Raw genomic sequence first — 19,899 nt, 5'->3', positions numbered from 1 at the left:
ACATATACATATATATACACACATACATCTCCCACTAATAGCAAATGTTGATTTAAAGCCTGTAAATACCTTCTCCTACACGGGATTGAAATTAGACTGCCTGTCTATCTGAAAAGCTATCATAGTCGGTCAAAACATTTCAAATTAAAGAAAGGCTTGCAAAAGCACAAAAAAAATATGAAAGCAGAATGCTTGCAGTGAATTCCACATGCTTGAAAAGCACAAGATCGGTAGCGTTGCTACATTAAGTCAAGCCACTATGATTTGTTTTTTTCCTTTCAGTGAGACACACATCAACTGAAAGCATTAACAATTAAAAAAAATAAAAATGAACTTAAGCATAAGACTATGGGTGTGACAGAAAAAAATTGAAAATGGAAAGAGAATTGTAGACATTCTGTATCTTGTCTATGAAGAGCCTACCCAATAAATTTTGTTCCTTGAGGCCCAAGCTGCAGGATTCGGCTAACCAAGCTCTCACCCTCAGTTACAGGGGGAGGATGGGTGGGAAGATGCAGTTTACTGAATAAGATCCATGCAGCAGGAAGAGAAACGAGAAGGGGAAACCGTGAACAAACTGTCCGTCACGACAGAGCCTGCCTGATTTGCACCCAAGTGCCACCTCAGATAATGAAATCAATTTAGTGTTTCTTTTTGTAAAATACCATATCACAATGGATTGTTTCCCCCAGCAGTGATCTTCATAAAAGAACATGTACCCAAAGTAGCCATTTATTCAACGTGGTGATAAAATTCCAGCACCCATATTTATTTTCCCTAAGAATGGTGCCTTGACCCTAAGGGTGGCATTGGGGTTCCGTGCACTCACTGAGCAGAGAACATGCTTCTGGGTTAGTAAAAGCTTTGACCAGCAAACTGAGTTAGGGGAGGATCAGCTTATGAGCTCACGGACTTACACAGCTTTGTGACCTCTGACACTTCACAAAAGGTGCACTCAATGCCCGTCCAACTAAGCCATTTTAATAGCTAACTTCTCAAGTTAAGGGTAAAGAAAAATCAAAGATATGGTTATGAGGGCCAAGGTTAAAATCGACACAATAACTTACCCTAAAAATTGGGCCCCTGCAGGACCCATTTCTACCAGCCTACTGGCTAGTCCCTCTCCTTCCACCATGGGGGGTGGGGTGGCCAGTTTATGTCTCTTTACCAAACGGCAGGTGATTCGTGTGGGGGCCGTGCACTTGCGTGGAGGGATGATGATTCTCATCCCGTGGTGGCGGCTTCCTCTCATGGAGCCGCCTCTCGCGTCCACCATGAAGCTCACGAGAAACCTGCAGGGAGAAGATCAGAGGCCAAATCAAGGACAGAAATAAGCCATCTCCCAGAGGAGGTTTTGAAATTAAATGTTGAAGTTTAAAGTGACAGACTATGCAGCTATCATTTCCTCTCTTTAAAAATAAATCGGAAGTCAATACGGTGGAGTCACATCAAACATGCACTTAACTTGTGAGCTGGGCACAAAATGAGACATGACAACTTAGTTTTGGTGGCACGTAGCCCCCTGGGCGAAGCCGACCACTTCGTCAATGGCTCAAAGGGAAGGAACAGTGACGGTTCCAAAAGGGGAATAAAAACTGGCTAAAGGACTGTCATGCATTTGAAAACAAAAAACAAAACCACCGGATGTGGTCTCTTATGGGTGTTGTAAGCTATACTCAAGGATCATTTTAACTGCAAATAGTTGTAGCCATTTGCTGACTATGGAATCTCTAGCCCTGAAAGGTAAGATGAAACTCCACAGTATGTCTTAACATGTACAGTTCATAAAAATGAATGTATATTTACTCAGACCAGCACTCTAATTTTTACTATCACAAAGCAGAATATAATCATAAAAGCAGAAGATGACTAGTGTCGCTAAGGCAATTTTGATGGAAAGGGTTTTGATTTCTTTAAAATATAAGTCTGGCTTTAAAATAACCTACATTTGAGTATTTGTACAGCTATACAAATATCATCACTTAGGCCTCGTAGAAAATATCTCTCAACTACATAATTCTGTCATTGACCTCTACATTAAAGCTAATGAGAAAAATATGAAAATGTAAAGAAATTAACTGTCACATCAGGGAAACAGCACATTGCGATGTGCGATTCCTCTCGTGTGCTCAGGGCAAGAAGTCCCCCGGCCAGTTCTCCCCCCAGGGCCACAGTGCTGAACTCGACATACGGAGGGGTGCACGGCAGACAGGCGAACAGCAATGCGGATCTGCGCGCTCTCATGTTCACATGTGAAAATGTGCTTGGGACTGGAACAGCATTAAATGTGGATGACGAGAAAATTGTTTGACTACCTGCAGTATTTTAGGGAAAAAATTATCCCATCCATCAAAATCCTCTATCATTTATTCATCTAAAAACAGTTCTAAAATCCTGCAAATAGATTTTAGGACCCTGGCTGGAAATCCTAGCTGGGGACCCTTTCCTAAAGAGTTAGCCTCTTGACCAGCAACCTCTTCAATAAAGCAAACTGACTTGCTGTCCCCATGGAGAGAGACACACGGAGGTCATTTTTTTTAGCCAATCTGATTTTCAGAACCGTTACTGGTCATCAGTGGGGCGGAATCAACTTCACGCCCTTTTTGCTCATTTTGGATTTAGCCATTTTCTTCTGAGTTAATTTATGTTTTCCATAACATTATACCTACTTTGAGAGACTGGGGCCACTGTGACCTTTGAGGGGAAGAGATGGACCCCTTCAAAAAAAACAAAACAAAAAAGCACTCCTTCCTAGTCAAAGATACGTGCTCACTTACACACGTGTCCACACGAACTGTCTCCAGTGCTAGATGATGCAAAGCTCACGAACCTACGCTGGGAGCCTACATTTTCTTACACCTATACATGTTCAACAGCCACTTTTAGTCAGTAACAAAGATAATGTGGCAATGAGGTCTCAGACAAAATCTGATCTCTCCCAGCAGTTAACGGTGAAAACCAACTTGTGACTGAGAATCACAGGAAGAGAATGGATGGAAAAATGATTCAGTACTAACTCTGGGTTTGAAAATTCAGTGGTATCAGTACGATGAACATGGGGGTGTTGACACTGGGAGGGCAATGTATGCCCTGGCAACAAGCAGCTGAGTCTCAATGAGACAGACAGACAGTCATTCAGATCAGGTCTGCCTGGCTCACTGCTCCTCCTGCAGAGCCGAGTGCAGTTCCTACACACAAGACACGTTTACTGAATGAACTAACGAACAGAACTATTTTGTTAAGCGTGCTAAGAAACTGCCTAGGCCAGACTTGGTTACTAATATATATATAAATAAAATAGCATTTGCAGCTAAGTAGTCTGAAGGTAGTGTAAGAAGGTAATCAGTGTCAATATAAAAATATCCCAGCTACAAAGAATATCAGAACCAAATGGAAAAAGAAATATGGCTTAGGAGATTTTAATGACAAATTGGAAGAGCCTCTTTGTGTTCTGATAGCATCCCATGCGGAGCTGGAGCTCATGACCAACTGTATATTGTTCTAAGGTTTTCAACTTTATGGAGCCCACAGACTGGGGAAAGGTGGGAGTACATGTTAGGCAGAATATGGGTTCTATTATTCAATCACATTATAAACTAGAGTGATTTGTTTTCCAAACTCATTCCTTACATATTCTGTATAAAATAAAATTCCATGCAATATAACTTACAGAAACAAATTAAAAGGTGATGTTTAATCATGTGCGTTGTATCTTTTATTATTTAAATTAAAGCAGGAATTCTACAAATGATCCTAAAATTAACACATGAATATTTCTAGTTTTAGGAACAGGGAGATGACAAATGCTGATACACTACAGACATTGACACAATCTAACTGCGGGAGGTGGGGCGGGCGGGGCGGGGGGGGGGGATTCACATAAATTAAAAATACAAAAGAGAATGGTTCACATAAAGGACAAGTTATCACCTTGAATCATACTGAGGAAGTGGAGAAGAATAGCTGCAAAATAATTTAGAAAGCAAATGGGAAAAATTAATGTAAGATAATTAGAAGCAAGCAACAGAAAATGTCAATGATAAGCAAAAGAAAAATAAAAACCATCAGAACATGAAACCAAAGCATTTGGCATTTGTGGGACCACCTGGAAAAATACTTGCCATAAACAAGCTACTCCATAGACCTAGCATTAATGAACTATTTCCAAGTATATACCAAGTCTATATTTTTCTTTTCAAATAAGCCCATATTAGCTGTCATTATTTTCGCTTTCCTGCACATGTCTATTGTCTTTAATTCAAGGAGCAGAGATAATTTGCATATTCAAATACTTCATTGTCTCTAATGTATGCAAAAGTTCATGTCTGATTTTATTATCCTATGCTTCCTCAGCCTCAGTTTAATAAATTAATGGCTAGTACTTTTCTTTCCCATGTAGAGGGTACAAAGTTCTTTGTAACACGGTGACATTCACCAAGCTTGATTCCAAAAACTCTTCAACATGTCTGCCCACAAAGTGTATGCCAAGTATTTTACATTTTCCTTGTCAACTCTGATTGTTTTTGCTTTTGCAATTTTAGACTCACGTATATCTACTAGAAATTTTATAAATATTGTTAGCTGTTTAATATTTACCATTACTATAATTGAAGGTTTTTCTAATTTAGTTAAATACAATGTTAATGACTCAAAGACCATCATGTAGTTTATCATTTATACATACAGCATTTTCATGTAAATCATTGCCATTGAAATGACACTTCTGTTTTTCAGAATTGTGGTGTTCCAAGCTAAGCTCCATAAGATTACTATAAATACTATAGAATGCTGTAAATTACCTGCACCATTACTCTGAATCTCAGACTTTTCATCTGTAGAACAGGGATAATGAGTAAAACCTCTCACCGTGTCATTCTAGCTCAAATAAATACTAAATAAGACCATACATGTAAAACAGTTAGCACAATGCCAGGTACATGAAAAGCACAAGGTAAATTAGCGATTACAATTTATTTTAATGAAAAGCAGCAGCAAACACTTCATGAAACACATAAGGCACTACAGTGTTAATGACTGATCATTTATTTAATTCCTAATGAATCAGCCTTTGTCCTGGATCACAACTAATGTGTGGCCTACGTGCCGATTTCAGAGGTGAAAATACCTTGAACCATGTTCACTATCGGATGCATTATTTCTATTCCATGTGTACCGAGAACACTTACCCCAGGTTTTGATGACCTATAGGTAAAGAATCCAATTATCTAAAAATACATTGATTATCAATTTAGCAGTCGAAGCAGTTCAGCTTTTAGCACCAGCCTCAAATTTTGCTGGTGGGGAGCGGGGGGGGGGGGGGGGGGGGGCAGCAGTGAGGCCTGTTTGATGTGCTTCTCACCACAAAACTTCTCATGGACATACCGTGGCACATTCATTTTTTAAAAAGTGGATTTCTCTATATTCTTTTAAAAACTCATTTCTCTTTTCTAATTGTAATTTAACATAATTATAACTTCATTTCAGAAATGTAGAAGGGGACCAAACTTGATCTAGAGGTTTCAAGTTTACATTTTCTTTTTAAAGGAAAATCACACAAAACCGATCATTTGTCAAATCAGAGGCCTCTATCATATGAGAAAAATATAAGAACACCACAGTTTACTGCTTATTTAAAAACTAAACTTTTGAGTGAAATCCATCTATCATTCGAAGCAAAACACCAAAGCAAGTCAAACTGAGACAGCACAGGGGTGTGAGGCAGGGGACAGAAAATACCAGGTAGCCATGAAGCCAAGGTGAGACTAGATGGTCGCATGGATTTTGTGATAAGCTGACCACAAAAATGTCACCACCCTCCACTCTGTCCTCAAGAACGAAGAGGCAGCTGACTGTCTCCCTGGCCTGCTTAAACAGGCACAGTGGATCAAGCTTTGACTCTAGAGGACCTCCCTAGGGCGGCAGTAATGAGCAGTCTGCCACCTTGCCCCCACAGCTGCAGGCGGAAACGCAGTTACAGGCCAGGCGGCTGGAAAGGCAAGTCCTCCCAACCCTGAAATGAAAAATTCCCCAAGCCCGCCTTTTTCAGAAAGTCTGCCCACTTTGTCCCCAGCTTATAAAATCAGCCAAGCAGAGTCAGTTCAGAGGCCCTTTGCTGCCTCCTCTGTACTTGAGCACAAGCTTAATAAAATCAGTCTGGAAATGTCTCTGGGGTTTCTGTTTGAGTTCTGTCTTGGGGAACCCAAGAACCCCAAGGTGGGTAACAAAACAATGAGATAAATTAATAGAAAGATTTCATATATATATTTATTAAAAAGGAAAATCACATCATATATTTAGGGGAAAATTTCATTTGAATAAAGTAAAATTAAGAGAAATGGCTATACATAATATTTTTAATTGATAAGGAAAATTAAAGACCTAGAAATGTACCAGCATTGCCAGGAAAATTTTAGGCACCAAAACTTTAATGAATTTCCTTTCTAACACTGTGCTTCTCTATTAATAAAAATAGATATACACATTTGCTTAAAAATATTCACTAATGAGTTATAAAGTATGCCACATATACTCACTAATTAAGTCCTATAGAAGATCATATTTCATACAAATAAAGTTTGTCAATATGAGTTCATAACTGCAATATTAAATGCAAAGCTAGCTTCACAGGATAAAGAAAAGTGCCTTTCGGTTACTTACCCAGAATGAACAGGACTTGAGACAAGATTGACATTGTCCAAGGTGTCTGCAGCCCAGCTATAGTGTCTAAGAGAATCTGAGTCAAATTCTCTTGTGAATGTTAGGTGCTGGAAAAGGAAATGATAGATTGCATCAACAACCCACACAAGACACTGGTTTTCTCTGCACTTACAAAATATACCTGTATGTCTCTATCAGTCCAGGTAGTCTACATTCACAGTAAATAATTTATATACACTCCACTACCGGTCTACACAGACATTTCAAGAACTGGAAAATAGAGGTTAGTTCAATCCTTGAAGAAAGCATCTGGAGTAATTGGCATAGCAAGAGGAATCGAGGAATAATTCTAACCATGCCTTTAAGCACTTCAACACATCTTCAAATTAATCCTACAACAGTTGTAAAGTTCTTTCCCAAATTTCAAAAGGAAAATAAAACATTCAGTCTTGACTACTTGTCTCCAAGTGGGGCAGAGTAGCCTGCTGCCGCCGCCAAGTCAGATAAACATGGAAATCATGTCTGAGTGCCGCAGAGAACAGCTGGCGCGGGAACTGGAGGAGCTGGACTTGGGAGGGGGGAAGGTCTCCAACACTCGTGCTGGCGTTTTGTTGCTACTTTTAAATTGAGGGCATTTCTCAATTACCAGTGCAGACCGAATGGGGGCTTTTATACCTGCAGAGGCTGTTGCTGGGGAATAGAAAAATCAAAAGGAGTTTAGTGGAGATTTGGGATGCCTCCAGCGTGCTCTCCGTTAGGACATTGGCGGAATTCTGGGGCTGTGCAGAACAGGCTGACCAGAAAATCCGAAAGGCTCATGGAGCTTTGTGGCAGTTTCATGAGAAATAGATTGAGAGTTTGGGACTTGTCGGGAGAGGAGACTGGAAAATCACACCAGAGTTTTAAGTGAAGACCCCAAGGGACCAGGGACAAACCAGAGGCAGTCTCCACTTAAGCAGAGCTGCAAACCAGCCTCATTTCAGCAGACTCCCGATAGGATTAGATAACCAGCCACCACTGTTTGCCAAGCAGAGGGAGGGTGAATCCTCTGTGAAGGCCTAGAGCAGCATCGGGCGTGCCGTGTCTGCATCTGTTTCACACATCATGTCCAGCACGCAATACAAAACTGCCAGGCATGAACAAAAACAGGAAAAAAACACAACACACCCAGATACTATAGACTCCGGGTCATCCTACATTTTGAAGTAAGCTAATAAGAACTTGAAGTAACTATGATTAGTATGTTTAAGAAAATAAGGAGAGAGAAAAAAGAAAAAGAAAAAGAGGATAATTTAACAGAGTATGGAATACATGTAAGAAAGAATTGAATGGGCATTTGTCCAGTTCTAAATACAATGTTAGTTCCGGACTAGACACAACAGAAAATGGGGTTGGTGAATTGGAAGCATAAATGGAAAACTATAAAAATGAAGGGTAGATGTTTTTAAAAGAGAATAGAAAATATAGAAAATAGTATGAAACATGTGCAACACAGTGAAAAATTTTAACATAAGTGTAATTTAGAAGAGGAGAATAAAGCAAAAGTTATATTTGAATAGAGAATGGCTAAGAATGTTTTAAATCTGATATAAGATATTATCCCCCAGACCAAAAATAAGATCAATCTCAATTTTTGTCCTGTTCAAGAGTTGCTTCCTACTGATGCTCCATTAAATGACAGAACCAAAGACAGTAACAAATATGATAGCATTAAAGTTGAAAAGAATGCCTGGAAATTAGAGGGAGATTAAAATAAAAAATAGGAGAGAACATGTAAGAAAGCAGAGAATCAGTTCAGGAATTTCAAATCTTCTGTCCCTCTCCAAAAAAAGGAAAAAGTTCTAAAAAGAGAAAAATAGTAAAATAAAGAAGTCAAGGAAATAATTCAAGAAAATTTCCCAGAGCTGACGACAGGTTCCCAGAGTACAAGGACCCACAGAATGACCAGAACTAGAGAGAAATATAAACCCCACTTCCAAACTTGAAGAAACAGAATGATTCTCCAAATTTTAGTGAGGAAAGTGGTCACAGGTGACAAACTTCCACCAGATTTTAAGAGCAAAAACTGAAGTTAAAGGCAAGGCAATGGAGCAATTCCTTCAATGTCCTGAGAGGAAATGGTTTTCAACCCAGAATTCTATAACCTGCCAAACGAACAAAAAGTATGAAAATTAAGAATAGAATTATTTTCAGATATATGAAACCTCATAAAAAAATACTCTGTACAGGAAACTATTGAAAGATATACTCCACCAAAACAGAGGCCTAAACCAAGTAAGACATAGGGCAGTGATGGCGAACCTTTTGAGCTCAGCATGTCAGCATTTTGAAAAACCCTAACCTAACTCTGGTGCCGTGTCACATATAGAAATTTTTTGATATTTGCAACCATAGTAAAACAAAGACTTATATTTTTGATATTTATTTTATATATTTAAATGCCATTTAACAAAGAAAAATCAACCAAAAAAAATGAGTTCGCATGTCACCTCTGACATGCGTGTCATAGGTTTGCCATCACTGACATAGGGTCTAATACAAAAACAGGGAGTTTCCATGGTGACGATGGAGGAGGGATCAGGAGGGCTCTGTTACAGGGGCCTCCAAGGAACGTGACCACTAAGAAAGCTCCAGAGGAGATGAATTCAGAAGATGAAATTTATAGATCACCTAACAAGTGCGAACATTTGGAGAGGAGATTTTTCACAACTGGGGAGGAGTGTGTGGGTTGGACTAGTGATTTGTACAGAGAGCAACAACCAAACGAGAAAACTTAGGGGAAGCAAATACTGTACCAAAAAGAAAATGCAATCATAACATACTTCGTATCTGTAAATAACATGACGTAGGCATAACAATAGACTCATTAAACACATACTGGTATAACCAAAATAAAATACAACGATTTAGGGGGAGTGGGGAGATGGGAAGTATATACAGCAGGAGAGAAGAGTTGTTTAAAAAAATGAGAGCTTCATCTTCCATTTTGGTGAGTCAATAAAAAGAAAATTCCTGAAATGAGGAAAAGCCAAGAAGCAACATACATATTATTTAGAGACATGAAAGCGTATAATAAAGGTCTCAAAAGGTATGCTAAGCATTTGTCTCTGGAGAGAAGATACTTTTTTTCCCCCTAATGAGTATGTCTTATAAAACGGCATGACTTTTTGCTGGCTTGTATAAACTTTGATAATTTTAAATAAAGCTTAACATTTAAAAAATTACTCTGAATTACTAAGATTTTTTTTGAAGCCCTGAAATAAAATTGGGAAATTGGGAAATCAAATTGGGGGGGGGGGGATTGTAGAGCACTTATGTGCAAGCCACTATCCTATCTAGATCCTAGAAAAATACAAACATGAATGAGAAACAGTTTTCTCAGCATTCAGAGAGAGAAGACACATTCAGTGGACGAATGTGCAATGAATGGTGTTAATAGGAGCCCACAGATCCAAGGTCTTAACCCCAACAGAGCAACGCATCACTTCAGAAAGTCCCCACATTCTATGGTTTACCGAAGCTCAGGTGTTAATTCTAGTCTGGCCTTATTTACCCATTTTACTGACTTCTGGAGACCCCAAGTAACCTAGCTTCAGAGCAGGGCCAAATATTCAATAGAAAGTGGGTGGCGCTGCTAACTTTACTTTTCAGCAAACTGCAACTTCTGCATTTGAGGCCCTGAGGTTACTTTTCACAAAGGACCCTTTTTATTTTTTTTAAAGTTCTAATAAATAAATGATATCACTCTTCTTTGGTAATTACAGTAAATTATTTACCTTTGGCAGGCTTAGAAACATGCACTGGTGACATTAATTATTGAAACAATGAATATATCACACAAAAAGGTATCAGCACCATCATGCAATATTTATCGAAGCCGGAGTACGCCAGCACAATGGGATTCCACCCCCCTTCGAGTTATTCCCAACTCCTTCCCCTCCCGACCCTTAGCCACTCACTGAAACTCCATCTTAACACAGATGAACGGATGTCTAATGAACAAATATACTTGTTTAAAACAAAGAGCTCCATGTCCCAGTGTTGGTCCCAGTTATTTTTTTCATAGCGGTCTGCTTAGGTTTATGGGAAGACATAACCATTTTAATAACCTCAATACAGACACACAAAATGCTCTTCCTACATACAGTGCATCCACCTACATAAAAAATACAGCAATTCAACGGAGCCTATGGTCTTTACAGAAAGAGAATGAATTGGTAGCTTCATTTCCAAGTGACCCATCTCTGAATACTTATTTCTACAGACTAGCCTTTACTTAAAGCTGAAATGTGGAATTTGAACTGTTTACTTTCACAAACATTATGAATTTCAAAATGTTGTGCATGGCACCATGGTACCAACAGAGAGCTTTCCCCTACTTGGTTACGGATCAAATAGACATTTAAAATGATAAATAGGACATCACATGTGATGATGGTTAAAAGAGATGAAATAGAGTTGGCTCCTGAGTTTCCCACAGCAAGTAGGGGTGTTCCCAGGGTTTAATGGAAAACATTGGCTTTGAAGTGTAGTCACAGACTTGGATCTGAAAATCGCCTTTGCCACTTGCTAATGGAGAACACGTCTTTCCCACTCCCAAGCTTTCCATTTTGGAATGGCAACTCCATTGTATAGCTTGGGCCGCTCCCTATCCCTTTATATTCCTTTTGACCCTTAAAATGTGGAGTGATTTATCTGAGTGGTAAACTTGGGAAAGGTATCTGGGAAGGCTCTGCTCAGATCTAATTTTCACCCTCTTGGGCCTGAGCTTGGTCACGGAGCACAGACATCCTCCTCTGCTCCCTAGATCCATCTCTGTGACGGGTGCGCCTGGGCTGGTGATGCTGGCCTCTGGGCAGGGCGTCTGCCCATTTCACAGGCGCAGTTAGCAGACCCACTTGGCTCAGACACTAAGCCAGCCCTCAAGCTGGCCTTCATCAGGAATAAATAAAACATTTTGCCTCAGACCTTTCCTTATCTTTATTATCGAAAGCCCCTTTGGAGATGCCCAACATTACTTGCATATTTCATAACCCTTAGCATGTTTCTTAACTTTTCTCTGTCTCAGTTTTCTCATTTTCAAATTGAGGTTTGGTTGATGTGGAGATTAAATTAAAACACACATCAAAAATCTGGCACCAAATGTTGGCCTGAAAATATAGTGTCTCCTTAAATGTGTAGTAGTTTCTACTTTTCCAAGGACTTTCATGTACAGTAGCTCATTTGCTAAAATCTGGTAATCTGCGGGGAAAGTACAACAGAAGCAAAGGTATTCCAGTGTCAGCGCTGACCATTTACAGCTGTATGCACCAAATCAACAGAGCCCGTTCAGAAGGAAGAATGCATCTTATAAATGCCTCAGTTTTATTTACTGACTCAAAAATGTCTACGTTCCCATGTTAACAGCAGTTATCACTAGGCCTTTCCATTCATTTGTTCTTTGAGTCCTCAGAACATGGAAGCTTTGGGAGGTAATATTATACTCATTTTACAGATGAGGAATCTCAAGTTCAGAGAGAAACTCAGAACATTTGACAAAACAAGGTCAAAACCCACCCCTGGCTGGCTTTAGTAGAACACTACATTAAGGAAACATTCACATTGACTTAATAAGACCTTATACTTCCATGTCAAAAATGATACAAGTAAGCACATCATTTTCCACGTTGGCAGTGATATCAAAGATACTATTAAAATCAAAATGCATATTACTTAATAGAGTCCAAAGCCTGACTAATGATGATATCACTGTCTCCAAGAGCTTAATACTTTCCCAAAATAGATTCTCACTAGCCCTATTCACCAGAGGAAAGAGGAAAGCCAGGACACACTGGCCTTACAAGCGAGGACACACCCAAAGGCCCAGGTCTGGAAATAAATGTCCAGGCATGGAAGAAGAGAGGCAGGAGACAAGAAAGTATGTGCAAGGAAAAGAAAGAGAAATCTACTTAGCTCCAATACTGGATGCTTCTCCAGGCTGCTGTCAGCCCCCCGTGTTGAATGACACTAGTTCTTGTCTGTGAACCTTGCTGCCCCGGAAGCCAGCAGATTAACTGGAGGCCTTGACAGGACCAGGGCAGGGGAACCCACGTGGGTGTCAATTCCCTTAGACCAGGGGTGGGGAACGTCTGCCTCGAGGGCCGTATAAGGCAAGAAATCATTTGGTCCAGCCCTGCCCAGGCATTAGGGGTGAGTTAATTAAATGCTTGACCAAATATAGCAGGCTAATTTTTAGGTTGATAATTTTGTATGGCTCATGAACGATGTTATAAATATCCAAATAGCCCTTGGCAGAAAAAAGGTTTCCATCCTTTCCTTAGACATAGAATAGATGACTTGGGCTGTGTCACTTCATAACCCAGTGAATGGCAAGTCATAAAAACCTCACTGAATCTCCATTTCTGCATTAGGGTAATGGGTACATAATATTAACTGCCCAAATTCACTGAGACGATGAATGACCCAAGTAATTCGAAAGCAATTTGGAAATTCTAAATTGCTATGCAAACAAAAGCAAAGATAATAATCATGCTAATACTCCCAGGTTTGTTTGCTACAATGGAAGATCATTTATTTCTTAAATTTAATAACATTGCAGCCATCTTAGTAGCTTTTTAGGATAGCATATGTCTTATCAGACTACAGAGATGTTAATCCCTATTGGATTAACAAGCAAAGGGATATTTTGGCTGTGACAACTCTTCCTGAGGCGAATTAGCTTTACCCAGGTCTGCCACTCTTCCTCATTAGAGTGGCCCTGCAGCTTAGTGGTCAGAAGAATGGGTTCAAGTAGCCATCAGACAAATTCTCTTCTCAGTGCTACCATCTCATGCCATCTAAGGTGACACTGGTGAGTGACATGCTCCTCCCAGCCCCAGTCCCTTGGACTGTGAGGTGGCAATAATAATACCTAATTCTTAAGGTGGCGAAAGCATGAAATGAGAAGATTAATTTGACAAAATGTTGTGACAGGTACTGCGCTAAGTCCAGTAATTACTGTGATTGAGAGTGGATATTAAGTGAAAGAAATGGCAAGCTGGTTCCGACATAGAGAGTAGGTCTGTTTGGGCATTCAGCACAACTATTTGGAAAAATTCTTTTAAGAATGAATGCCATCTTTTAAAAAAAATATATCATCCATAGTCACAGAGAACAGATGGTGGTTACCAGAGGCTTGTGGAGTGCGGGGAAAGGGAAGATATTGATCAAAGGGTATACACTTTCAATTATAAGATGAGTAAGTTCTGGAAACCCAATGTACTGCATAGTAACTGTAGCTAATGATAATGTATTATATACTTGAAATTTGCTAAGACAGTAGATCTGAAGTGTTCTTATCACACAAAATAAATGATAACTATTGAAGGCAATATATAAATTAGTTTGATTGTGGAAATCATTTCACAATGTATACATATGTCAAAGCATCATGTTTTACATCTTAAAATAAGAATTTCATAAAAGAAAACCTGATTCAAGCAGCAAAATCAAGTAAAACTTAAAGGCTTACTAAAGCAGCCTTTTTTTTTTTTTTTAAAGTATTTCTTTTCTTGAAGTCAACTATTATTACCTCTTAAGACCTATTTGAGACTACTAAACCAGAATGAGGCTGGGTTCTTTGGGACTTCCAATCTGATTGATTTCCAGATAACTTAGCTACCAACTTCAACAAAGTAAGGTGAATCAAGGTCAGGGTGGAAGCTGAGAGCGTTAAAACATCAACATCCCGCTCAAGATGCCTAAAGGAACTAGACTTGCTTAAGTCACAACATTGACAAAAAAAAATCTGTAATCTTGCTGACCAATCTGCCAGAGTGTTGAACGGATCACCTGAGTAATGCTGGCGAAGCACTTGGAAGAGAAAAAGCAGCATATTAAATGTCAGTAGTCAAAGGTGCTTATCTTGTGGGGGACTATCTCTAGCAAATCTTTAATCCCAGGCTGGCTACCTTTTGCCACCATGCACATTTTTTAGAGCCCCTGAGAAACGAGCGTAAATGAAAGAAACTTGCGGGAAGGTAAATCTGCTGATGTGGGGAAGGGTGTGTGTATGGGGTTTAGGAGTGTGTGGAAGGGGCTTGAGAGGTAGAGAAGGAAACCTATTATCATAACCAACCTTTTGAGTTAGGCATTGTTCTTCTATTACTGAGATAACTGAAAATTGCTAGGTCTTGAAAAAATATATGTGCAATTTCTCCTGTAGAACCCTCCAATTTGCACATGACTTACTAACATATTAAGTAGTACATCACACAATCTATGACTTAACATACATGAGATCATCCTTACTTAGCCTCAAAATAGGCCCCATCTAACCCAAAGGAGCTAGAATCCTAGGCTCTGAGGTAAATAAGAGTTACAATGTGACAATTGCCACCAGGTAGGGGAAGGCTCTACTACGGCTATTAATACTATATAATAAAAGGCTAATATGTAAATAGACCGAATGGCGGAGCAACCGAACAACTGGTCGCTATGATGTACGCTGACCACCAGGGGTGTGCGCAGAACATGGTGGGTGTGGGCAGCAGATGGCAGAGTGCAGAGCATGGTGGGCGTCGGCTGCGGCGGGATGGTGGAGCAGGTGAGCAGGGGTGCCAAACCAAGGTGGGGCGGCAGTTGCTGTCATTGGGGCGAGCCTCTGGTGGTTATTGAAAATTCTTTGCTCCCGCATGCCACGGTCCCACCCAGTGCTCGCACCTGCTGCCAGTGCCAGAGCTGCCACTTGTACCCACTGCCAGCGCTCACACCGGTCCTGATTGCTCAGCACCGTCAGTGTGTGTGAGCAGCGGCTGCCGGCCCTGATTGCTCCTGAGGACTTCTCCACCTCCCCCTGCTCCTGAGGGGCGATCAGGGCAGCAGCCACTGCTCGCATTTGCTGATGGCACCAACCCCAATCACTCTGTGCTGTCAGCGTGTGGGAGCTGTAGCAACAGGAGCAAGGCTGCAGGCAGATAGGGGACTGGGGGCCGCTGTGGGAAGGGCCGGGTGGGGGAGCGGAGGATGGGCTGAGACCCGCCCCTGTGCCCACTGCAGCCTCATGGCCCACAGTTCCTTTCAAGGTGCATGAATTCTTGCACTGGGCCCCTAGTATAGTATAATATTTTATATATATATGAGAGAAATATGCTAATTAACTGGGACACTGTAACGGGTCAACCGGACAAGAGGAGGTTGTGCGCGCAGCGTCAGGGGCGGGGTGGCAGGGGCCTCCACGTGCCTGCGCTGGGGGAGGGCCTGGTCAGCAGCGGCCGCGGCTGCTTCAAGGGCCGGAGAGGGAGGCAGGGCCGGAACGGCAGTGGCCGTGGCTGCTGTGGGGCCCAGGGAGCAAGGCAGGGCCTGACCGGTGACTCGAGGGTGGGCAGCGCCACGCGATTTCGAATTGCGCACTGGGCTCCTAGTATAATATAATATTAACCACAGAGTCCTCTCCACAGTTACCATTCAAATAGCCAATGCAACTGTTACCACTGCCTTTGTTAAGCCTTCTAAACTGGTCACCCTTTGAGTCCTTGCCACTTGTCCTCTTAGGCATTAAACACTTGGGTAAATCTGGTCTGAGAGAGAAAGTCTACAAAACGAAAGCAATCAAATTAGTGGGACAGAGTTGCACAGTTGTCCCATTTCTCTCTTCTCCTTAACATACTGCCCTTCTATCAACAGAACGGAAAGGAAATGGAAGGTGCTCATTTCTTAGAGATCAGCTGGCAAAGAATGCCTTTCTAACAGTTTTGGGGGTTTTTTTGCTTGGGAACACCCAAGTTTATAGCTTGTCTCTTAAATCACAGCTCATTTTCTATTAATTTTGTTAAAATTAGATTTATTTCTAGCGAGAAAACATAAAATAATAGAATCTCAAGGCTAGATGGCACTTTAAGATGCTAGAAGACTTTGCACATGGCCCTTGATATGTGGCTGTTCATGCCAGGTTTGATGACCACCAACAGCAAGCAAGGACAGACACCCAAATTAAACTGGTTTAAGACACCCTCTCCCTAGGGGTAGGAGGGGGGGAGATTGAGATTAATTTACCTGTTTATACAGTGGGAAAGTCTGGATGGTACTAACTACAGGTGTGGCTGAGGCCAGCCATGGCTCAAAAGATGGTAGGGATCCTTGGTCTGCATGCTGCACCCCCAGCAGCACTGGGTTTACATCATCGTCATAGCTTAGCAATCCCCAAAAGGCTAGACAAAGTCTCAAATTTAAGTCTCATTAGACTGGCCAAGATTTTACATTTCTTCCTAACGTCATTATTGTAATCTAGGGAAAGGAATGCTTTGAAGGGCCAGGTTTGGGGTTCATCCTTGGAGGAGAGGAAGGGATTTCAACCCCTTCTCAACTACATGACTGAGAAATGAGTGGGGGCAGAAGTTTTGGCATCAGACCCTATGATGCCCACGTAAAGAAAGTGGAATTGGTGCATGCAGGCAAAAACAACCCATGTCTGTGATTTCTGCTCTCCTCCCATCTTGGAATAACCACCAGAAATCATAGTGAAGTAAATGTTTCTGCTGGGAATATACATCCCTTGGTCTTACAATTACTTCTAGGGTCATTCAAAGGAAATATAGTTAATTAGTTATCCTTCTAAGTATTTTTCTTAGACCACTATCATGTGTTCTACCTCATTTTCATGCAAAGGTTGACTATTTCCATTCATTTAATGATGTCTCATATGCCATAATTTTAAGCAGAATAATTTTCTCCATAATTTTCATGACTTGTTGCTGAATGTAAGTTGTCGGTTCCTTTTAAAGCATATTAAATTAGAACTTATTATTGGAATTAGAAATAAGCATAATAAAGAACACATGTCTAAACATAATCTTTCATGCAAAAAGTGGATAAAGAAGATGGTACCACACCCATATATATTTTTTTACAAGCATGTGTAGTTAATTTTTTTTAATCCTTACCCAAGGATAGGTTCTTTTTATTTATTTCTTTAGAGAGAGAGGAAGGGAGAGAGAGAAAAAAAAATTGATATGAAACATCAACTGGTTGCCTTCTCTATGCTTACTGACTGGGGTTTGAACCCACAACCTAGGTATGTGTCCTGAACCCACAAGACTTTTGGTGTATGGAATGATGCTCCAACCAACTGTACCACCTGGCCAGGGAGGTACCACACCCATATTGAGAATACTAACAAGTATGAGATCCTGGAGGGTGGAAAGTCAAGGCTGGGATCTCTGCTGGCTTTCTTCTCACTCCCTCACACTAAGCAATGCAGATGTGCAGTGTAATTGTGGATTAGTATTAAAAGGAGATAACCTGGGGCCAGATGGCCAGTGGCTGTCTGCCATTTACCAGCTGTATCCCCTGAGGTAAGTCACGGCATCTGCCTGTGCACTTCAGTTTCTTCATCTTTTCAATGGAGCCAAGAAATTATCTCATAGGACTTTTGAGAAGGGTATAGGAGTTAATGCTGGTAAAACTTAGAATAGAGCCTGCCGTGTAAAAGGAGCTCAACATTAGCTGTTTTCACCATCATCACCATAAGCATCGCCACCGTATCTCCTGACGCTTTCGGCCTCTAATGACTAGCCCTCCACTGATGTGATGAGGCCTGGCTGACCTGGATCACAGACTGCAGCACCAGACAGTGCCTCCCATAATTATGTCAGGAGACCGGGCTTCAGCTTCGAGTCATCTCTTTCCCTTATTACCACCTATTTGGAAAGGAATGCTTCCAAGAATGCTTGCTCTAAGACTACCTGACAGGCACAACTCTGAGCTTATAAAACAAATACATTAGATGTTGACTGGTCATACACAAGCAGATGCCAGGCAGAGCGCTCTAAATCAGTGATTCCTACTTAGAGACGCATTCCAGAACAGCCCGTGGAGCGTTAGAAACACACACATGCCCAAGGATCCCGTCAGGGAGATTCTGATTCTGTCGGCATCTTGTTTCCCAAGCAGCCACCGACGGTTCCAATGTGTGCTCTCACCAGGAACCGGTGCTTTTCAATTCTGGGTGCATTGAAAAATGCGAGGCCCAGGCCCCACCCAGGTCCATTGAATCTGAACTTAGCTATCGTTTTTTTAAAAGTTCTTTGGGTGCTCCGTCAGCATGGCTCGGTGGTTGAGCACTGACCTATGAACCAGGAGGTCATGGTTCAATTCCCGGTCAGGCACATGCCCGGTTTGTGGGCTCGATTGCCAGTGTGGGGCATGCAGGGGGCAGCTGATCCATGATTCTCTCTCATTATTGATGTTTCTACCTGGCTCTCCCTCTTCCTTCCTCTCTGAAATCAATAAAGATATATTTAAAATAAATAAATAAATAAATAAATAAATAAATAAATAAATAAATAAATAAAAGTTTATTGGGTGATTCTCACCAGTGGTCAGGGCTGAGAGTCACTGTTTTAAATACCATCTTCTGACAAATGAAAGATGTGGTTTATTTGCATATAATTTTCAGAAACATATCAAAAGGTGGTTCTTGATTAAAAGGTGAAAGAAAAAAAAAAAAGAGTCCATTCTTGACGGGGGCGGAGGGAGGACCGAGTGGTTTACAGACTAATCCCGATGAAGGCCCAGCAAGGAGGGAGGACAACTTTCTTCTCCCAACTCTCCTCCCCAGTGCTGGCCTCCACACCTGCCTCCAGCCACACAGGTGGCGGGCCTGTGGGAATTACCCTGGGTCTCAACTGTCCTGTAACTGTGGTTAATGTGCAAACTGCTTAATCTGCAGCAGCAGGAAAATAAACTAGGCGTTGTGGGGGTGAGGTCTACTCATGCTGAAAAAAGTGTGCGGAGGGTTCATTTTTATTCATTTTCCGCCTTACCTTGTCAAAGCAACTTTGGGCAATGACAGGGCAGTTTTAAATCTGACAGCAAGTCAAGTAACATGGCTTTAGGAATTCTAAGGATTGAAGACCTCTTGCATGCTTTCAGACAAAATCAATACTGTGGAGAAACTCCGCTTTGAAGTTTATAAATCTAGATTGAGAGGCATGATAGACATAAACTAATACTTCTTGTACTTAAATTTTAATAGAAGGCGTGTAAATGAGCTGCTCAGGTAAATGCTTCTCACTAGTCGTGCACAGTGTAACTGGACTCCTCCCTCTGGAAACTTCTCTTTTGAAGAATTAGCCTTTTCTCTCTCTTCTATAATGAATGAGACACTTGGGACTAAATCGGTTAATACACCTCTTTCAGAATTTGTTTTCCCCTTTCTTCCAAGTTTTTTATTTTGAAGGTGTTCATATCAATAAGAAAGTTGAA

The 19,899-nt window shown here is 41.0% G+C and overlaps 1 protein-coding gene across 19 annotated transcripts in view; it reads right to left on the bottom strand.

Annotated features, from left to right (window-relative positions):
* Window positions 1–19,899, bottom strand: part of ANK3 (ankyrin 3) — a 462,225-nt gene that overhangs the window by 61,353 nt on the left and 380,973 nt on the right. For 14 of the 19 annotated variants that reach the window (XM_059662651.1, XM_059662646.1, XM_059662649.1 and 11 more), the window contains 2 exons: window positions 6,658–6,764; window positions 1,068–1,292 (listed from right to left, as the gene is read on the bottom strand). In XM_059662651.1, coding sequence (XP_059518634.1) covers window positions 1,068–1,292; window positions 6,658–6,764 — 332 coding nt within the window. Of the gene's footprint in view, window positions 1–1,067; window positions 1,293–3,930; window positions 3,964–6,657; window positions 6,765–19,899 lie in introns of all 19 variants that reach the window. The other 5 variants (XM_059662640.1, XM_059662634.1, XM_059662635.1 and 2 more) reach the window with 1 other exon arrangement.

Source organism: Myotis daubentonii, chromosome 13 (genome assembly GCF_963259705.1).
Source record: "Myotis daubentonii chromosome 13, mMyoDau2.1, whole genome shotgun sequence".
In the NCBI taxonomy this organism is placed as follows: Eukaryota; Metazoa; Chordata; class Mammalia; order Chiroptera; family Vespertilionidae; genus Myotis; species Myotis daubentonii.
Note: the sequence above shows the minus strand (reverse complement) of the source record. Positions and strands in the feature narration are given on the sequence as shown.